This window comes from Malus sylvestris, chromosome 9 (genome assembly GCF_916048215.2).
Source record: "Malus sylvestris chromosome 9, drMalSylv7.2, whole genome shotgun sequence".
NCBI lineage: Eukaryota > Viridiplantae > Streptophyta > Magnoliopsida > Rosales > Rosaceae > Malus > Malus sylvestris.
In genome coordinates, this window is record NC_062268.1 from 34,110,613 (window position 1) to 34,131,658 (window position 21,046).

The 21,046-nt window shown below is 35.2% G+C and overlaps 2 protein-coding genes across 10 annotated transcripts; one reads left to right on the forward strand and one right to left on the reverse strand.

Moving 5' to 3' along the window:
- Positions 1-4,642: 4,642 nt before the first annotated feature.
- Positions 4,643-6,584, forward strand: LOC126582322 (WRKY transcription factor 23-like). Its single transcript, XM_050246438.1, has 3 exons — positions 4,643-5,348; positions 5,574-5,717; positions 5,884-6,584. Exons 1-3 carry the CDS (start codon positions 4,912-4,914, stop codon positions 6,353-6,355), a joined length of 1,053 nt encoding a protein of 350 aa, XP_050102395.1. The 5' UTR covers positions 4,643-4,911; the 3' UTR covers positions 6,356-6,584.
- A 1,932-nt stretch (positions 6,585-8,516) lies between these two features.
- Positions 8,517-17,320, reverse strand: LOC126582323 (flowering time control protein FCA-like). 9 transcript variants are annotated; one of them, XM_050246447.1, is made up of 16 exons: positions 16,878-17,319; positions 16,162-16,232; positions 15,736-15,814; positions 14,965-15,047; positions 14,817-14,868; positions 13,086-13,150; positions 12,728-12,794; positions 12,576-12,656; positions 12,100-12,179; positions 11,939-12,003; positions 11,015-11,071; positions 10,643-10,922; positions 9,972-10,109; positions 9,648-9,845; positions 9,223-9,288; positions 8,517-9,091 (listed from the first exon to the last, which is right to left on the reverse strand). In XM_050246447.1, exons 5-15 carry the CDS (start codon positions 14,854-14,856, stop codon positions 9,232-9,234), a joined length of 1,128 nt encoding a protein of 375 aa, XP_050102404.1. In that variant the 5' UTR covers positions 14,857-14,868; positions 14,965-15,047; positions 15,736-15,814; positions 16,162-16,232; positions 16,878-17,319; the 3' UTR covers positions 8,517-9,091; positions 9,223-9,231. The 9 variants fall into 9 exon arrangements, with proteins under 9 accessions (XP_050102404.1, XP_050102403.1, XP_050102402.1 ...); XM_050246446.1 differs by lacking the exon at positions 12,576-12,656 and having other exon boundaries at positions 8,517-8,939; positions 9,714-9,845; positions 16,878-17,320; XM_050246445.1 differs by lacking the exon at positions 12,576-12,656 and having other exon boundaries at positions 8,517-9,145; positions 9,714-9,845; positions 16,878-17,320.
- Positions 17,321-21,046: the final 3,726 nt, after the last annotated feature.

Consider the following 21,046-nt stretch of genomic DNA (forward strand, 5'->3'; position numbering starts at 1 on the left):
GTTTACTTTCTTACTTGTCGTCACATCTCCATCTCCTCCTCTTGAATTATATTTAGCCAATTAATTACTAATGTTGAGCTCTTTGTGTTATCTCACAATTACATAAGAAGAGTACACAAGTAACCAAATGTGTCCCATGACATTTACTAAATGTTAGAGTTACCATGATACATGCTCTATTAACATATCAACTCCGTAATTCGGAAAGTTCTTTTGTTTAGAACTCATTCATTGTATAGAGTTCATATAAAGTTTCACTCATTGTATAGAGTTCATATAAAGTTTCACTTTGAGATAATCACCTTAATATTTCTTATATTAATAGAAATTTTCACGTGTCGTACTTGAACAATGATAAGGGGTGAGATAATATTAGAGAGATTATCTTTTTTAAAATATATTTTATAAGCTATATTAAGTGGTTGTTAATGGTTCTTTTTTTCAATTTTTCAATTATAAAATTTTTACTTTCTTGGCACATCATATAATTTATGAAATATAGTTTAGACAATGACTTATCTGCACATTAGTAATAAAGAAATGATATAGATACTCTTTCAAAAATGAAACTGTCTATAAACTCTTTGTTACTTCATATTTTTTACATAATATTTTATAATGTTGATATGATAATTAATATTAAATTGTGAGATATCATTAAAAAGCGTAATATTTCTCCAATAAATATAAATTTAACCAGAGAAGAAATGGATTAGGGTTTACCGATTTAAATAGGAGAGGCATGGACTCGTGAGTTGCGACCGACTGTGGTCAAATCTTGGGCTCTGAGTCCCGAACTTGGGCTTGTAACGGACGGAAGAGACTTTCACAACAAAACAAAATCATTTTATTTAATTAGTATTGCGTTTTGGCTGTTTTTTTGAGCTCCTAAACGTACGCAAGAAGCAATACTAGTCAAACAGTTGCACACTAATATTATTTTATTTATTTTACAATCATCTCTGGTAGACTACTACCATTATATTATTTATCTCGAAAGCGTGTTATGTAAGAAACCCAAAATATTCCAAAACCGCGTTAAGATCCATTACAAAACATAAACCAATTAAACTTGAGCGCTAATTACGTTCTCCCTGTGGCTTATATTTAACTAAAAGAAAGAAAGAGATAGAGAATAGGCTTGAGAAATTCGATGTGTTATTTTTCATACTTTGTGCCTTTATTTATAACAATAAGAATGAAAGAAACATGCTCTCCAAATAATACAAAATTTAATAGGAAATATCTTCTAAATCCTAAAGGATTCCTAAACATATTTCTAAATTTGCACAATCACATTTGTATTAGAATGTAGATCACAACATTCATATTTTTCTCTCTTTGTTTCATTCAATTATAGGACGATAGATTTCTCAATTTTTACTTACGAATGGAGTGCTTTATTTTTATTTTTTTCCCAGAAACTCTAGTGTTAATAGGTTAAAGTTAAACTATAGTTTTAATATTGAACCAACATCAAACTGTATAGGTATTTTTTTTCTATCGTTGCAGTAAACCGTCATCTGCTTTTCTTCTTTTTGTTGTTGGTTTTAACAGTATTTATGTGCTATTTTGTTACGTACATAATGGACTAATTACGACAATGAATTGAACTCATGAATTTAGTAGTTGAGCTTTTCAATATATGTGTGCTAATTTATTACATGCGTACTCGAGATTTGAATTGACAACTAACTTCAGCAGTGAAATATTGAATTGACGAGTCTTTCAATATTTGCGTGCTATTTCATATTACAAACGTAGTCGAGATTTTAAAATGGCAAGATGAGCAATGAAATATTAAACTTAATTAGATGAAATATTAAACTCATGAATTTAGCAGTCGAGCCTTCCAAAATTCAATATGTTTGGACAATGCTCTACAATATAACAATGAGTAATGCTAGAAAAACAAAATTTGTAAATAAAATTTGCAAACTAAATGATACGTTACTAATATAAAATAGACATGTTTATCAACAATTAAATAATAATTCAATCATCAACTTTCCTATAATTTAGTTTACAAAATTTTGTCTATAAATTCAATCTTCTTCACATTTACTCTATAACAAAATCATACAAGAAACTTGCGCAGGGAAGGTAGTAATAGACGAACACAAAAAATTAATATGCTTTTTAGTCAAAATGGTCCATGAGATTTATATAACTCCTCACTTTGGTCCTTGAGATTTGAAATCAATATAAGTGGTCCATAAGATTATCCACCATCAATCATTTTAGTTCTTAGATGAAAAATTATGTTAAATAAGGATCAAAATGATAAAATTACCCTTAATTTAATAAACAATAAGCCAAAATGATTCGACAAAATAGAAGATATTTTTGTCATTTTACCCTTATTTTATGGAAAATTTTCACAAAATGACCAAAATAATTGATTATGGACAAACTCATGGACTAATTTTATTGATTTCAAATCTCAGGAATCAAAATGAATCGTTATGCAAATCTCAAAAATCATTTTGACTAAAAAACCAAATTAATAATAATAGGAGGGCCATTGCAATGATGGTTTCTTGCAAAAACGTAGCTCACATAAAGCACTAGTGACCTCAGCAAGCATATATGGTTGAGTGTATCGGTGTATGAAAAGATGTATTATCGGGATCGATGCATCAACAGCCACAACCTTTACTTAAGAAAGTATAGTAGAGGACAATGATATAACTACAAGACTAAGATGTTCAATCATTTTTTTTCCTTTTTCATTTGGCATGCATGAATGGCGCTCAATAAAATCAAAAGAACACGAAAGTAATCAAATGGTATGATCATTTTATTTTAAATATAAACTAACAGATCAAATTCTTTCGTTATGCAGTTTCGGTGTCAAATGAGTCGGCATATTACAGTTACATCTCTCGGGTTAAATGATCGGTAAAACAGAGCTAGTAACCTGCAAAATACATGAGTTCAAAGTAGCAAACCTTACCCGAAATATATTTATAAGAATATGTAGTGATAATTGTTTTACCAAGAAAAGTTGGAAACAACATAATTAGAGGCAGCAAAGTGAGTCCCGGATTTACACGGGAATTGTGTCAGCATGTAATTTTTGTGTGTCTCGTGTGTTCGTGTGCGTAGTACTCCCACACGCCCATGGGTGAAGTTTGCCCTAGACATTACACAATTTTCACCACCAAAAGAGAAAAGACAAGTAAAAAAGACGATTGTTTCTTTGGGATTTGCATCCCTTTTTTCTTTTTCTTTTTCTTTTTTCTGTGGGGATTTTCTGATCTTTTGATCTTCATTCGGTGCAAGATAAAAAGTAGCTAGGGTTTTTATCACCGACTATATAAAAGGAATATAATATAATTATACAATTAGTTTAAAAAACACATGATTTCACACCTGAATTAAAAAAAGTTGATACTCTTATCGTATATTTGGTTATGTTCCAATTCATTGGATTAATTATACAAAAAAGAGAAAACTGTCGTACCTGATCCCCACCTAAAGTTTGTCCTGTCCACTGTTTTTATATGCGATATAGGGAGTATCGATTTTATATTAGGTTTCGTAGATGCATCGAATATAGTAACTATATCCTAATTATTCCAGTTAAAATTTACAAAATAAATAACAACTTATATTGAAGGATTTCACTTATAATTATCATAATATCTATTTCTGATAAAACACAATATTTACTGAGATGTACAAATAATTTGGGTGATTATTAGTCGTCTATGGCCTGACTAAACAATTACAACTTAAATAGAGAAATGCTAAGAAGACATTACACTTTGCTACCTCACAGTTTAACGTCAACCGTGCCATATTATAAAATATTGTGCTAAAAATATGAGGTAACAGAGAGTCTATAAAGAATCTCACTTTTAAAATGTTCTCTTTAGCATTTCTCACTTAAATATATCCTAATTTTAACATTTTGAACCGATGAAAGACATCGTCGACCTAATTTATATGAGATAGTAAGCCCTGAGAAAACGGACGTCTGTGAATCTTTTAGGCTAAAAAAACATGAACAAACGTGACACAGCCACCAACAAATTCTTTTTTTCTTAAAATAAAAAAAAATTGAATCAGTCATAAACGTCGTCCGCCTACCATATATAAAAGATAGCAAGCTATAGTGCTAGTGTTTAATAAGTTGGAATTTCTGTAAAATAATAACTGTCTAATTCAGTATAATCTCCAAATAAAGTAATATAGGTTAATGAAGTCGATCCCATAAGTATTATTCTAGTTAATTATTAATTCATCGAGGATATAACATATCCTCATCTTTATACTTTACCTGCAGCACCAATTACAAAACGCCACTACCTTTCCATTAATTAAATCTCCTCCATTTTTATAATATGGTTTTTGCTTTGACTATATTTAAATTTAATTATGTCGACGAGAATTACGAAATTAAATTATCAAATAATCAAAAGATGATTAGAAGAAGAGAAGTTCACAGCATGTAATCTGTGTAGCCGTAAGAAGGTCACGTGCAACGAAACCCCCGTTCACATTACATGAATTAATAAAATAAACGGGTTAACCGGTCAAAGGTCTAAGTATGAGGGTCGACCGTTTTGTCGGAACCATTGCGTTCAAATTTTTTTGCCACTGCAAACTCTGCCTTTCTCCGTACAAAACCCATGATCTCCAATTGCCGGTCAATCTTTGAGGCCAGCCAAAAACGCTCACTCTCAAATCCCTAACCCCCAAAAGCTCTCTCTCTCCTCTATATCTCTCAAAAATCTTATAAACCAGATGAAACCCTACCCTACTTTCACTCTCTATATCTCTCTCTCTCTCTCTCTCTCTCTAAGACAAACAAAACCCACTTTTTTTTCTCTCTCTCTCTTTGTTTTTCTCTCTTTCTAGGATTTGATGAAGTATAGATAGTAGTTTGAGTACTGAGAGTGAGCTATGGATGTGAAGAAGGATGTTGTGAAGAGGGAGGACAACAATATGAATGGAGGAGGAGGAGGATGCGGATTTTCCACATCACCATTTGCAAGCATGTTTGATTTCTGTGAAGGAGAAAAGAGTTCATCTTTAGGGTTTATGGAGCTTTTGGGGGCTGGGGTTGGACAGGACTATTGTCCCACTTCCCTGTTTGATTATTTGCCGCAAACACCATCTACAGTCCTGCCTTCATTAGTTTCCACAATGGGAGGAAAAGACCAGTTCTCTGCTGACTACTCCTCTTTGAATCAGCAGCCTGCAACACCAAACTCTTCGTCGGTTTCGTCGGAATCAAGCGAGGCAGTGAACGAAGAACATACTGATCATAAAGCTGCCGCAGACCAAGAGGAAAATAATGAAGAAGAAGAACATGATGAGCAAAAAAATACCAAGAAAGAGTGAGTTTTTATTTTACTTTTTAATCAATTAATTTCTTGCTTTTCTTAGCTTAAAGTTTTGTGTTTGAGAGAGACCCATTTCGTTACAGATCAAGATAGAAATGGGTTTTCTTGGAGATTGAAAGTTTGGGATTTTTGGGTAAAAGGGCAAAGTCAAATTTAATCAAAAGCCTGGTGAAGAGCGAGATATTAATGCTTTTGTAATTTCTTGTGTTGGGAGAAAAGGTTGAAAGCCAAGAAGGCGAGTCAGAAGAGGCAGAGAGAGCCCAGATTTGCATTCATGACAAAGAGCGAAGTTGATCATCTGGAAGATGGCTACAGATGGAGAAAGTACGGCCAGAAAGCTGTCAAAAATAGCCCCTTTCCCAGGTACCAAAACTTCAGTGCCAAATTAATCACTTCCATCTGCACTTTTGGTTTGAATTAATCAAAACCAGGAGAATAATTTAATAATGGGGTTTCGATCAGAATCTCATTTACATATATTTCATGATTAAATTTTGGTGATGTGATGAAATGATGATATGTTTTGTAGGAGTTACTATCGGTGCACAAGTGCATCATGTAACGTGAAGAAACGAGTGGAGCGATCTTTCGACGATCCGAGCATTGTTGTGACTACTTATGAAGGCCAACACACTCATCCGAGCCCACTCTTGCCTCGCCCAACTCTCACTTCAGCTTCTTCTGTTGCTTCTGCTTCTCCTTTTGCACCTAATAATTTTGCCATGCCATTAATCCCCACAAGAACCCTATTTCCTCATCACTATCAACAAGTAGAGCCGTTTGCAGATAACTCCTCTCCGCCTTCATCAGCACCTTTTAATTTTGGTAATTATCATGTGAACGGCTCTTCGTCGTCTCTAACAAATGCTACTAGTACTACCACCGGCCTCGTTCATCCCGAAAGGCGGTTTTGCTCTCCGGCAACCGGTTCTGCTTTGTTAGCTGACCATGGCCTTCTTCAAGACATAGTCCCCTCTCATATGCTTAAGCAAGAGCAGTAGATGTATGCCCATATATATATATATATATAGACATAAAGATATGGATATTATCATCATGAGATAGTGAGATCCTCCCATTAGAGCTACTTAATTATGTACTAATTTAGCTTGCTTACTGACTTTCTGTGTTAAGATGGTGATCCAGATGATGATTATGTTTTGTAATATGGATAGAACATGGACTTTGCAGGTACTACTAGGCAGTAGCTAGTTAACCTCTTTTTCTTTATATTTGTTCTTTTTTTTTTTCGTTGTTTTCGTTTTGTGTGGAAGGAGAAATTTTTAATTGTGAATGGAACACGAGTGGTACACTATGTGCTTTTACGTTAAGTGGTGAAAAATTTTATTTTTTAAGTTATTAACTTTTTAGCACACATATCACACTAATTGTATAGTGATACGTGGTGTACCATCTTATGTGCTAGTCACACTGTAAAATCTCTAGTGTGGAATGAGAAATTTTTCAATGTGACTGATACATGGGATTGTACATCACATGTCACTATACAAATTATGGGATATATGTGCTAAAAAGTTAATAACTTAAAAAATAAAAATTCTTACCACTTCTATTAATAACATATAATGTATCACTTGTATTCCTGTCACAATTAAAATTTTCTCGTGTGGAAGAGGAGAAAGAGAGGTGGGGTTGGGGGATGTAAAGTTAAAGATTATGGTAAAGAGAAAAAAAATGGGTTGTTGTATATTTAATTCTTCAGACCCCTTGTTTGTCCTTATATCTTTGTTTTTCTTGGTGAAGGAATGTGCATTGATTTCATTTGGGTACTAGTAGTAACAGCACCGCGCGCAGTCATGATTTGAGGGTTAGGTTTTGGACAGTCTCCACTCCCACTGTTAAGTAGGAGCCTCTTACTTCTCTCTTTATAACCATTTTTATACTCTTTAGGAATCTGTTTCCAGAACTTCGTATTTAACAAGTTTTATGTAATTATACTAAAAAGTGTAGACATGAGCATAACCACGTTAACTAAACAAATGTGCTCTCTTTTTGTGGATTTGGATCCTCTCCTGAGCTTATGGAGAGGATCCTCCTGACCAAGACACTTAGATCGTTGGATGAAAATCCAACGGCTACAAACAGGAGGGTCCCTTTGAAGTTATAATAATTATAATCGTTAAATTTTCATCTAACGGTCCACGTGTTTTGGTCAGAAGGATCCCCTCCTTAAGCTCAGGGGAGAGGATCCAAATCCCTTTTTTGTGCACTCAAATATAAATTATTTTTTTATAGTTCAGATTCATTGAAGTAGAATATTGATTTTATTGAGGTAAAGTAAAAACATTTTCTCATGGGAATTCACATAAAATCTTTATCCTAGAAAAAAGGGCTGCAATTTTTGAAGATTTTGTGACATTATAATGCGCGCTAGCCCCAAACTATGTACGCGTATGCGTATTTTACAAGAATTCTCTCTCCCCACCCCTACGTTGGACAATCTATGCTGTCAAATCTCACCCTACATATTCGGTTCATTGAATTTGAATAACAATAGGTGGGGAAAATGTCAATGTCGACTCTCTCTCTGCAAAGATTAAAGGCTTATTAAATAATTTGTCCTTCGAAACTAGGTTGTTTCAAAATTTAATTTAATCTACTCATTTAATCTAACGGCTGAAATTACGCTTTGACATTAATTCACAAGAGACGAACTTATAGACTAAATGAGACTAAAATGGTAATTTTATAGGATAAAGTAAGACAAAACCAATTTAAGGGGTAAAATAAGATTAATTTCACGGAACAGATCAATTAATAAGCTATGATATACATTCACAAGCAAAGTCACACCACCTTCATATTCGCTTCATTTACTGATAGAATAAAGAACATTAAATGGTAAATACCATCAAACAAATTATAACTGATTTAACGAGTCCTCCGTAATATGACCTTAAACATACCTAGATATACCTAAAAAACACACCTACAAGGGATTTCACCAAATATCTCCTCTCTAGTTGGTGAAGAATCCGCTTTGCATCTAGTGACAATGTGTTTCCACACTCGTACCCCTTGCTTCTTTTCCTTTTTGGCAAAGATGTGTAAGAACAAATACGATCGGTTTGGGTAAAATCTTCAAAAAGTTCAGCGAAAAGATGTATAACAAAATTGTTGTGTTCACATCATATGGGGCAGTGAGGGCCAAAGATTAACTTTCTAATTGGGAATAATTACTTCAGTTCATCTGTAAAATAACTGGACTATGGTACAAATCTCCGGGCAAGTAACGCGTCGATTGCACGACACTAACAACCCACCATAGTTAAAGCTTGGGTGGGTACATTTTTATACATGTGTCTAATAGGTAGAAGACCCCCTGTTCTAAGCTTACACCACTATTGTTCACCAACTAAACGCTTCTTGAATTCCTCTTGCCTACAGAAGCAACTTAAATATGAAGATAAACTGAGAAACGATTAAATACGATTGAAGAAATGAGGGCGGAGGGAGTGAACACAAAATTTCAGGATCTTGCAAATCTTCCAACAGCTAACTAATGGTTCCCTCAGACCGGACAGGCTTGCAATTGTCTTCTCTAGAAACAGAAAATTGACCATTCTGCATAAGAAACAAGAAGAATGATCTGAACTTTATGAACAGGAACTAAGTAGGAGGGCCGGAACAGAACTAGAGGACTCTGTGGGACCCCATTCTTTTCCTGTCTACCTCTCTGAATCCAGAGTTTTCGGAGCAATATCCCCAGATAGACCCTATAAAAGAAGACGAGTCATAAAGGCAAATATACAGCAAGCCCTTGGTTTCTCCTGCATTGTTTTTTATTCAAATGTGATACGTAAAAGACACTTATAAGCCGAGGCATTGTTAAGTACAAAATCTATACCTGTCAAACTCAGGTTGGGCCAACTAGAGGACTAGTTTGTGGCTGGATTTGCAAATGATCAAGTTCCTGCAAAATCACAACATCAATAACACATCAGCCTATATCGTTATTTACACTATAAAGGCCTTTGGGAATTCCTGAACAGAAATTCTCCATTCTTACACAATGAGTGCATGGTAGAAACAAAACCATTTCAAAACATAATCAGATTGAAGTTTTATACTCAAAGCACTTCTAGTGGTAGACACAATTGAAGCTTTATACTCAAAGCGCGTATAGTGGTAGACACAATTTCTATTTGGGCAATTCTTATACTAGCTGCTGATTTGTACAGGTATGATGCTTAAGGCGACAAGACACTCAATTTACACTACAATGGAGAAACCAACATCTCAAAAATCAGTTACGTGAAAATGAATACAAACCGTTGAAGACAAGGAAGGTTTCTGAAGTTGGAGTGTCTGATGGAAGGCATGTGTCTGAATCTCTACCTGTGCTTGATCACTTTGTTGTATAGAAAGAACCGATGTAGATTGAAGATGGTGAGAGGAATTTTGCGGCTGTGTCTGTGTCTGCGTCTGTAATTGTTTCTCAAACAAAGCAAACTCCTCAGGCTTGTCCCACTGCAGACCAGATAGCACATACATTAATCGTATGATCCCTATTCTTTTTTATAAGACATCAACCATATCTTCTGGTACTAAGAAACCTAAAAGACATGATGAAGATGGTCAAGGACTGAAACATACTATGCTTTCACAAGTTTCACAATTGTAGTAATACTTGTATCCATCAGGGCAGGTATGTTCACTCCAGTCACACTCTAGAGGAACTGCAGTTTCATGACTTGAAGCCAATGCAGGTGAGGTAGAATTGCTAGCAACTGTCTGAGGATTGCATCCAGTTTGTGGAGATAATTGAAGCCATAAAAAAACCAACATAGTTGCACAGTTCCCAATATTACAGCATGGCAGAAACGAATTTGCACAAAGTCACAAAATCATTGTTAGTGTGTGCCCTGCCAATCTTGTATCATATAATAAACCCCACAGAACAACTGAACATACATTCACACAAAGTTTGTATCCGCCAATAAAAAGCTCCAGGAATGACTAAAAACCATTCATCCAAATCAATAAAAAACAACTAAAAACCTCCTACTTGACTTTTATTTACCAAAAGAAATGAGATTACTCCCTTGCACATGCATGCTAATTAAACCTTTAACAAGATAGACGTGATTCTTGTAGTTGCGGAGTGTCTAAGCAAACAATTCAATGAATACACAGGGTGTCACAAGCAACGGCCACATGACATTTTTGTGAAACAATGCTCATGAAATTATCCTTTACAAACGCTGACCTGTTCAATCACTGATAAACTTCGCATTCCAATCAATTTATCATTGTTGCGTACTAACCTGAGAACTTTGCTGCTGCCCAATAATTTGCCCAGATGGCTGTGTCAGATGCTGCTTCTGGGTCTCATTAGCTTCTACTTGAGAAGTCTGAGAAGATCTCTGTGTATTCTGTGTCTGTTGTAAAGGCATCCTACACAACTGTGGTGGTGGCATGACAATGGAAGCTAGGGGTTCTGGGTTTGCCAATTGGGGAATAGGTGGGTTTGAAGTTTGCTGAACAGGATACGGTGCACTATGAAAATTATGCCCTCCCATGGGATCACCATGATCAGATACTAGCCTGCACCAAGTAAAGCAGAAAACGAAAACTCAAGCATGGTACTAAACAAAATGAAAAAAAAGGGGGTAAGATGCACAAAGACAGATGCATACCTAAATGGTTCTTGAGAGTGGGGTCCAATGTTCCCGCTGCTAAATCCAAAATTTCCCCTAGAGAAAAAGAATGTTTAGAAAATTGCGTCTGGGATTAACTACTCAATATCAAACCAGTACATAATCAGTCATCCAGTACTGTATACATCAACATACACCTCTTTGTCAGCCAGCATTTCTGTTTACTTTAACCAAATCTAGAAAGTTGCTTGTGGCTTTGGGTGACTGTTTATAAAATTATACCCATACATGTGTGTGTAAACCTGATCCATCCATCAGATTATTTTTTGCCAAAAAGTGTGGTCAAGAACCAGTCTGGGAACACAGGTCAGGAAAGAGAACATGTATGCATATATATACTCTGTGTGTGTGTGTGTGTTTGGTGGGGTGGGGGGGTTTGTTACTCCAGCAATTTGGTCCAATCACCCAAACTGTCCATCTGTTAGGGTTCCCTTCAAGGATCATCTCTTTGCTTAGCCATTTGAATTATTACCATCATCATATAAACATTTTAGCAAAACACTATGCTAAATATATTTATTTAATCATGGTCATATCAACAAAGGGGTTATTGGTTTGGCCAATTTTTTTGTAAGGTCATCCTACAATGGAATCTACAAAAGGGTTCCCTTCAAGGATCATCTCTTTGCTTAGCCATTTGAATTATTACCATCATCATATGAACATTTTAGCAAAACACTATGCTAAATATATTTATTTAATCATGGTCATATCAACAAAGGGGTTATTGGTTTGGCCAATTTTTTTGTAAGGTCATCCTACAATGGAATCTACAAAATGGATCGCTTGAATCATTGGGAGATGGGCCCCACATGCATCCCTTTTTCCTTAAAATGAGAGATCTCTATTTAAAATCTCCCTGCATATGCAGACAAGTCAAAGAAAATTACAGAAGACTACAACCTTGAATCTATTCCCTTTGGTTTCTTAGGATCCGCAAAACGAACAAGAAGCGGCTGAGCACAACCCTGAAGTAACATAGAAAAGAAGAATCAAACTAGTTGATGCCTACCAAGTTTTATCAGACTACTGATAAATGCTAGTAAGAAATAGAAAAGCTTTACTCTCATAATGAAGGTTCCATTTAATGCTTTGATTGCTGCCAGAGCCATATCTATCTGGGAAAACTTTACAAATCCACACCCTAACAAAAAATAAAAATAAAAATAACATTAACCACATCAAGGAGACAGAAACAGGTTATCAGCAATAGTGCTTCCATAAAAATATTTCAATGATTTTACAAAATATGCAATGACTAAATCAAAGAACGAGACTAGTTCACCATTATTACAATGTAAATGGGAACAATGTTTGAAATTTGTATACATCCCAATTGATGTGTTGTCGGTGATGCTATTGGCTATAGAGCCCACTAACTAATTCCACCCTTTTAAGAAAATTAACAAGCATACAAATCGGTTCCTTCTTTTGAAGTAAACTAACAAGCATACAAACCAGTACCCCTCCCCCCCTTTTAAGTAAATTAACAAGCAAAAAAAACACAGTTGTGCCCTTTTAAGTAAATTAACAAGCATACAAATCAGAATGGCTTCACTTATTGTGATGTCAAACAGAACCCAGGACATCTTTCGGTTTTTGAGCCAAGCATAATCAGCGCCTACAATGTAAGATATGTTCAATCTACATGTGACTCAAGTTACAAAGAATAGAGAAATACAAAGGACATACCTCGACTCTGCCTCAGCTCATCACGCAAAATGTAGACATCTAAAACAAGACCGTATGGTGAAAATATCTGACATACACAACACCATATAATGATCATCTTGAAAATAGTTGAGGGAGTATATAACCAAAAATGGGTTTGGAAAACATTGTTCTTTCACTGCAAGTAGTATGCATGAGTGCATAATAATCAAGTATATCTACAGGAAAAGATGTACATGCATAAAACATAAAAAATAAAAAAGGATATGTGCACACATGCATGATACATATTAACATATATATTGGTTGTACTGATATTACATGAAGGAATTATTTAGGTGGAATGGGATAAATAAATTTCAACAAACATAGACCTTACATCCTCAACTTCTTTCCACGAAGCTTCCTTGTTAAGGCCATTAACATACACTTTACCAAGTGTCTCTACCAAGAGGACAAGAAAAGAAAAAGTCATCAGAAGCTGAAGATTATAAAGGGCCCAAATGGGAGTGTTTCATACAGAGTGTTTTACTCCGCAACTTTTGTTAAAGGCACTAAAAGGTTCTATTAACATCCTAATATGGCCTGCAGATTGATCTGGAAGCGCGTTCATCACAGAGAAAAACAATCCAAAACGCAACCTAAATCCGTAAATTGCAAACACATAATGCACATTCTATCATCATTATTAAAATTCAAACGCACTTTAGAAGATACTCTATCATTCTCTAGCCACACATAAACAAGGATAAAGAAAGTATTTCCTCTCCTACAAAATATACTATAAGTCGTAACCACATCTGGGGTCACCAAACTTCAAATTGGAATTCATGCCTTCTCAAGCACAATGGAAACTGTTGCATTCCTTTTCATTTATAACCAAATAAATACACCGATCTTGATTATTTTTTATTTAAAAGGGTGGTGGATTTTAACTTGACAAGATCCCAGACTTTCATGTTAACGAAAAAACAACTAAATCTTTCCCAAGTTCAGCAATCATAATCAATAATGAAACCTCTAAATTTCAAGAAAAGTTCATTCATTCAATCTATATCAAATGAGGGGTCAGGATAACAAAATTTTGGAGCATATCTTAATATTCATATCTATCTACTCGAAATGTCACTGGGACTTTCCATACATTTAATTTTCTCTTTAGCATTTTATCTAAATAATTAATTATAACCCTCGAGTTATACAGAAGCAAAATTTCAAACAATCGAATAGCATGTAAGCATAATTTATTGTGGAACCTCAAGTAATAAAAAAGTAAACAGAAAATTAGAGCCACAACCATTTCTTTTGGCAGCGGTCCAATGCTTCTCCTTTTTTAATAGGTCTCTCATTTACTGTTTCATCAACCAAAATCTATGGTTTACATTAATATTTCTTTTAAATTATGTTCGTGCCCTTTTAAATATCAAAAAATTCATTCTGGTAACTACTATATTTTCTCAAAGCAAAGTGAAAATAACATAGCTTTCATTCTGTACGTACGGTTCACATACGCTTATGCTCTTAAAACACAGTGGTCCATCTGTATCTAACAAGACCCTTGATGAATATGAAATTAAGTAAATTGAACCAGAATGCCCATAAAACAGATAATTATCAAATTATTTTGCATCAAAATGATGTATCTATGAGACAAGAATGTGATAATGAAGAAAAAAAGCAAATTGCATTATTTCAATACTGTATATGTCTCACAAGTTCTTAATAGGATAAAAATCCACCCAGTTTTATATTCATTATGGATCCTGTTTGACACATATCAAATCAGTATTTTTTTTTCCACATAACTTTGATGTTCAGTATAAGCTTGTTTGATGCATATCAACCAAATTTTTAGAAACACAAAGTGTGTGCAAAACAGAGGTGCAAAGCCAAAGTTATGGCATAAATTTGAAAAAATTATTTCATTTTTTATTTATGAATTTGGGCATGCTTATTAGTGAATGGAACTAATAAAAAAATTTGTATCGCAGTTACTCTAGAAACTCTTACAGATTAAGAACACAGATCTAACAATTCGTAGGATACTGAGTTGCTGGTTTACAATCCATAAAATGGTTCCATAATAATTCCTTAAACAATAGAAAATTACCAAGGCGTTCCAATTCCCCATCGGCATATTTAACTGTCATCGGGAAGGCTTCCTGGACAAAGAAATTATGACAAACAGGAAACTTAATAACATGATGAATGACATCAATAGACATCTATTTTGTTCATCCAGCAGCAACTAAACTCACCCCAGGAAAATAGTGCTGATTATTTAAAGCTGTAATGGCCCTGTCTGCTTCATGTTGTGTTGCAAATTTCACAAAACAAGTTCCTGCAGGAGCAACCTAAATCTGTTTGCTTACTTTTATAGTTGTGGAAATACAAACACCCAAACACAAATGGTGGTAGCAAAAAAATGTTCATTTTTTTAAACTTGACTACCCCAAACACAGCAACCATCACTATTGAAGAATTTTGGAAATAATATTTTTTCTTGGTTATAGGGGAAACATGAGCAAATGGGTGCTCTTATCAGCCCCTCCGAAGACAGAGAAACAGAAACATCATTTCGTTGCTTGCACTAACAAGCAGTGTTTAATATATCCACGAAATTGTCGATATTTCCGTCAATATCCAAAAAATCAAGGATTGGTATGGAAAGGGGGTGAATGCAAACTTCACCCTATATCGGCGAGATAAAAGAAAATCAATGAATATCGATGATATTTACCAATTCACTACAAAAAATTTGCCGAAACCCATTGCAGATTTCGAACTTTTGAATTTTTTTCTCTAATTTTGACTAAATCTAAATGAATTGATATACCCACCTCATTGCCAATTACCATAATTTCCGTCGAAGGCAACCGATATTAATATTAGCATCGATATTTCCATAAATTTACATATCGATATTTCCACCTATATTGATATTTTAAACACTGCTAACAAGGGGAATTGGACCAAGATTCTATCCTTCACCCACCCCACCCCACCCCACCCCATAACGATTGAGGTACCTTGTTGGTGGCCAGTCCTCTTATCCCGCAAAATCACAACCTCAATAACGCTTCCAAATTGCTCAAACAAGGGGCGAATCTAACATTTAGAAGGAGGAAAAAAAATGTCATTTTATAGAATTAACAGTTACAAGACCAATGCATGAATTTGAAAGAGAAAACACACTAAAACACAGCCATTTTTGGTAGGTTGTGTAGCAAAACGAATAAAAAGGTCGTACCCAGTGCACAAGGCTCCCGCTTTACGCAGGGTCTGGGAGAGGTGAATGTCGGCTAGCCTTACCCCCATTTATGGAGAGGCTGCTCCCAAGCAAAACGAATACTAAAGAAATTTTGACAGCTCAAGGGCACAGCCATTTTTGGTAGATTGTGTAGCAAAACGAATACTAAAGACATTTTGACAGCTCAAGGGGACCTATTACTTACAAGTTCCTCTGTCGCTATTCGGGAAACCTGTGCAACATAAAGTTTAACATGTAGGGCGCTTTCAATGTTATCTGAAAGACAAAAACTACCAAATGAGAGAAACAGCGGTATTACAACAAAAATAGCTTTGGAGGGGATACAATAAATAAACTTGAAACTAAAACACCAATGCGGTTTCCATGAGTTTTAAAAGGATTCTGCTAAACATAGAGAAAAACTTTCCCTAGATGATAAACAGCAAAAGTGAGTAACATTAGCAATATATGGCAGTATTATTGTCAGCCTCGACTGATAGATTGTTTCGATTCGACTATTTTCCTGCATTTTCTTACCTACCAAACAGAGCATTAAGGAAAATACAAATGTATGTAATAATTAGTAACTTTTGTATTCATTTTGATTAGTGGAAAATTGGTCACCAGCTTAACTTACTGTCAAACTCCACCAATACAATGTTTGGGTTCGACCATTTTCCTGCATTTTGTTGCCTACCAAACGGAGCAGTAAGGAAAATGCAAATGTATGTAATATACTAACTTTTGTTCATATTCATTTTGATCAGTGCAAAATTGGTCACTAGCTTAACTTATTGTCAGCCTCCACCAATACATTGTTTCGGTTCGACTATTTTCCTGCATTTTCTAACCTACCAAACAGAGAATTAAGGCAAATACAAATGTATGTAAAAGAAATTGATATAGAATTGATATACAAACCTGGAGAGAGTCCTTGATTATGCTGAGACCAAGCCCTTCTGCGTACAGAAAAAGGCACCGGATGGAAGGGGCCATTAGAATGGTTGCCATGGTGGTGGTGGTCGTAGTGGTTGGAATCCTGGTGGTGATTGTGGTGGATAAGATGGTTGTTGTGGTGAGCATCGACGGAGGGCCAAGGCGAAGAGGAAGAGAAAGTCCCAGGCTGCGAGACGCGCTGGGACTCCAGGTGGTCTCCGTGCCTCTCCAGCTTCGCAGATTTTGTGCCTGGATTATTTTATGCGAAACCCTAACCCTAATCCTAAAATTACAGACCTGAGCGCAATTGAAGAAGAAGGCACCACGCTACAATGGTGGAGCTCGCGCGCAACCGATTCCTTCTCACTTACCGAGAAACAGTTACTGGTATATATTTTGTTTTAGGTATTGTATGAGCCCCTATGAAATTTATCCAATTTTGGTCAAGTATAAATTTCTTCGAAAATTGGCATATTAGATCATCTCCAGTAAAGACGTCAAAAAATAAATCTCAAATGTTAGTTTATTAGTTGACATGGCAATGTGAGACTTTCTCTTTCTCCAATCCATATGTTTCTTTTGTTATAAATGATATACGTATTGTTTTAAAAACAAAAATGATATTTGTATTGACCCATTTTCAAAAGGAAATCAATTAAAATAAATTTTCAAGATTTACAATTGATGCATTAATAGAATCCATACAATACAATAATTAAAAAAATTTAATACATTTTCTCATATGTCATATTAATGCGGGTTTTAGAAGTGTATAAAACATGCAAAAAATTCTATATATGTGTACAACTATATTATGTGTTCAACATCGGGGTTTACAATCCAATTTATACATTTACAAAAATGTTTACAACGCTATTTACACAAATATGTACAACTATGTTTACAACCTTATTTACACATATATACTAATAAGCACTTTTGAACTTCCTTGATTGTCACTTCAGAGCTTTCTTCTTCATTTTTTGATATATATGCTTCTCTCTTACAATATGAATAAAAAAAAGTTGGTAATGTAAATAAATGACAGTTTTAGCGAATGAGAGAGCAATTTCTGAATCGCTAAAAAAATTGAATAAGTTCTTCAGTTTCAAATGCATTTAATAAGATACAATGATGATCTACAAATTTAAGTGCACCATGAGAAAAAAAAAACAAAAAATTCAGCTGCTCATCATAATTAAGGTTGGCATATGCTAAAACATACATATAACAAAAAATTAGTGATAGGAAAATTATCTTTTCATTTATTGAATGAATAAGATTACAACATTTAGTATTTATACATTTACATCACCACACAGATGATTGACAGCTCACTAATAACTAATCCTACCTGTCCAAATAATACTAACAGTAGACTCTAACAGACTGTAGAAATATTTACAAGCTAATACTTCTATGTCCTATCTTTTACACTATGGTCCTTAATATCCCCCTTCAAACCGAGCTGAGGGAACCGAAGAGAGAGTTTGGTTTTGAGAAGCAAAAATTTGGGCTTGGGCAAGGACTTTGTACGTATATCTGCAACTTGGTCTTGAAAACAGATGAAATGAACTAAAATAGCACGGCAAAGCACTTTTTCTCTAATATAATGATAATCTATTTCAACATGCTTAGTCCTAGCATGGAATATAGAATTTTTAGCTAAAGACAAAGCAGAAATATTATCACACCACAGTTTGGGAGAACAGGGAAGAACCAAGTGAACATCAACTAAAAGTTTACACAACCAGGTGATTTCAGCTGCCGTATTGGCTAAGGATCTGTACTCAGCTTTAGTGGATGATCAAGCCACTGTTGGTTGTTTTTTTGCACTCCAGCTAAGGAGAGAATTGCCCAGAAAGATGCAATATCCACCAGTTGATCTTCTGTCTAAAGCACAGCAAGCCCAATCGGCATCAAAGAATGCACTAATACTGAGAGGTGTAGAACATTTAGAGAACCATAACCCCAAATCAAGAGAGCCCTTAAGATATCTCAGAATTCGTTTTACAGCTTGAAGATAAGATTCTCTGGGACTGTGCATATATTGACAGACAAGATTAACTGTAAAAGACAGATCGTGTCGTGTCCAGGTTAAGTATTGTAAACCACCCACAAGAGACCTATATTCTTCTGGATTAGATAACAGAGGAGAAGTGTGATCCAATGTTGAAGTGCTCAAAGGTGTGGGACAAGGCTTTTCTCCATCCAGTTTAGCTTTCTTGAGTAATTCCATAATATACTTTGACTGAGAGATCAGAATGCCAGAGGATGACCCTTTTACTTCGATGCCAAGAAAGAAGTATAATGGACCAAGATCTTTGATAGGGAATAAGGCACTGAGTTGAGCAATAGTGTCCTTGCATACCTGAGAAAATGGTCATGTAACCAGGATGTCATCTACATAGACTAAAACAAACACCAAGGTATGAGCATTCTTAACAAACAAGGAATGATCATTCTGAGAACCAATGAAACTCATAGAGGAAAGTGCACCTTGCAGCTTTTCATACCAAGCTCGGGCAGCTTGTTTCAAACCATAAAGTGACTTATGAAGATGACAAACATGTGTAAGCCTAGTAGGATCCTGAAAACCATATGGTTGTTGCATGAATACATTTTTAGACAGAGAGCCATGGAGAAAAGCATTACTGACATCTAATTGGTCAAGAAACCAATTATTTTGGACATCTAAAGTAAGAAGAAGCCTAATTGTAACAGGCTTGGCAACAGGACTGAATGTATCAGTGTAATCTAATCCTGCTTGCTGGTGAAAGCCTTTAGCAACCAGCCTAGCTTTATACTTGTCTATAGTGCCATTAGTTTTCCTTTTGATTCGAAAGATCCATTTGTAGCCCACAAGATTCTGTGAAGGATGGGAATGAACAAGAGACCAAGTGCCAGTAGAGAGAAGAGCATTATATTCCTCTTACATAGCCTGTCTCCAATGAGAGTGTTTTGAAGCCTGTAAGTAAGTAGTAGGAAAGAAATCCTCAGTGAGATAAGAATGGAATTGATGTTTAGTGACTGCATAGGCTTTGGGTTTGAATATACCAAACTTAGATCGAGTTTGCATAGCATGAGTGTTTGTGGGAGAGACAGAGGGTGCAGGACTAGATGAACTGGCAGGTTGTAATATAGATGCAGAAGACAGGACATTTGCAAAATTAGAAGAACTGGCAGGTTGTAATATAAGTGCAGAAAGAGATGAAGTGAAATGAAATGGTGATGTTGGGGAAGCACCTAGAATAAGAAACACTAAGGTAGATGGGATTGAAGAGGGTGAGGAGGTTGGGGAATTATATGGGGAAGAGATGGCAGGAATGTGATGAAATGGGAAATGAGATTCATCAAAGATAACATGGCGAGATATATAAACTCGCCTGGTTAAAAAAACCAAGACATCTATATCCTTTATGGTTCAAGCTATAACCGAGAAAGACACAAGGTTTGCTTCTAGGTTCTAATTTGGATGTTGTATAAGGTTTTAGCCAGGGAAAACATCGGCAACCAAACACTTTGAGAGTGGCATATGATAGAGGTTTGTGGAATAACTGTTCCCAAAGAGAAGATCTGGTCATAGTAGGCAGTCGGTTAATGAGATACACTGCTGTTGAAAAGGCTTTAACCCAATAAATGTAAGGAACATTAGATGCAATGAGGAGAGTGCGAGCAATCTGAACCAAATGTCGATGTTTGTGCTTAGCACAACCATTTTGCTCTGGTGTGTGAGGGAAACTTAGTTGGTGATGAATACTATTAGTCTTAAGAAACTGAGTAAAACTAGAACTTAAAAATTCTCCACCAGAATCCGATCTCAAGACAACAATAGAAGTATGCAACATATTCTCAACCAATGCTTTGAATTCAATAAAGGTTTGAAAAACCTCAAATTTACACTTGAGAAGAAAAAACCAGCAGTACTTTGTGTAATCATCAACAACTAAGAGGTAATATCTATAACCTCAGACAGACATAACAGATGAAGGCCCCCATACATCTGTATGTAGAAGTTGCAGAGGTTGAGTTGTAGTATTAGAACTAGATACAAAAGGAAGTTTGGTATTTTTGCCCATTGCACAATTGGAACAAAAATACTTAGTCATGCTAGATGAAACTAGAAGACTAGACTTAGAGACTTTTTTATTTAA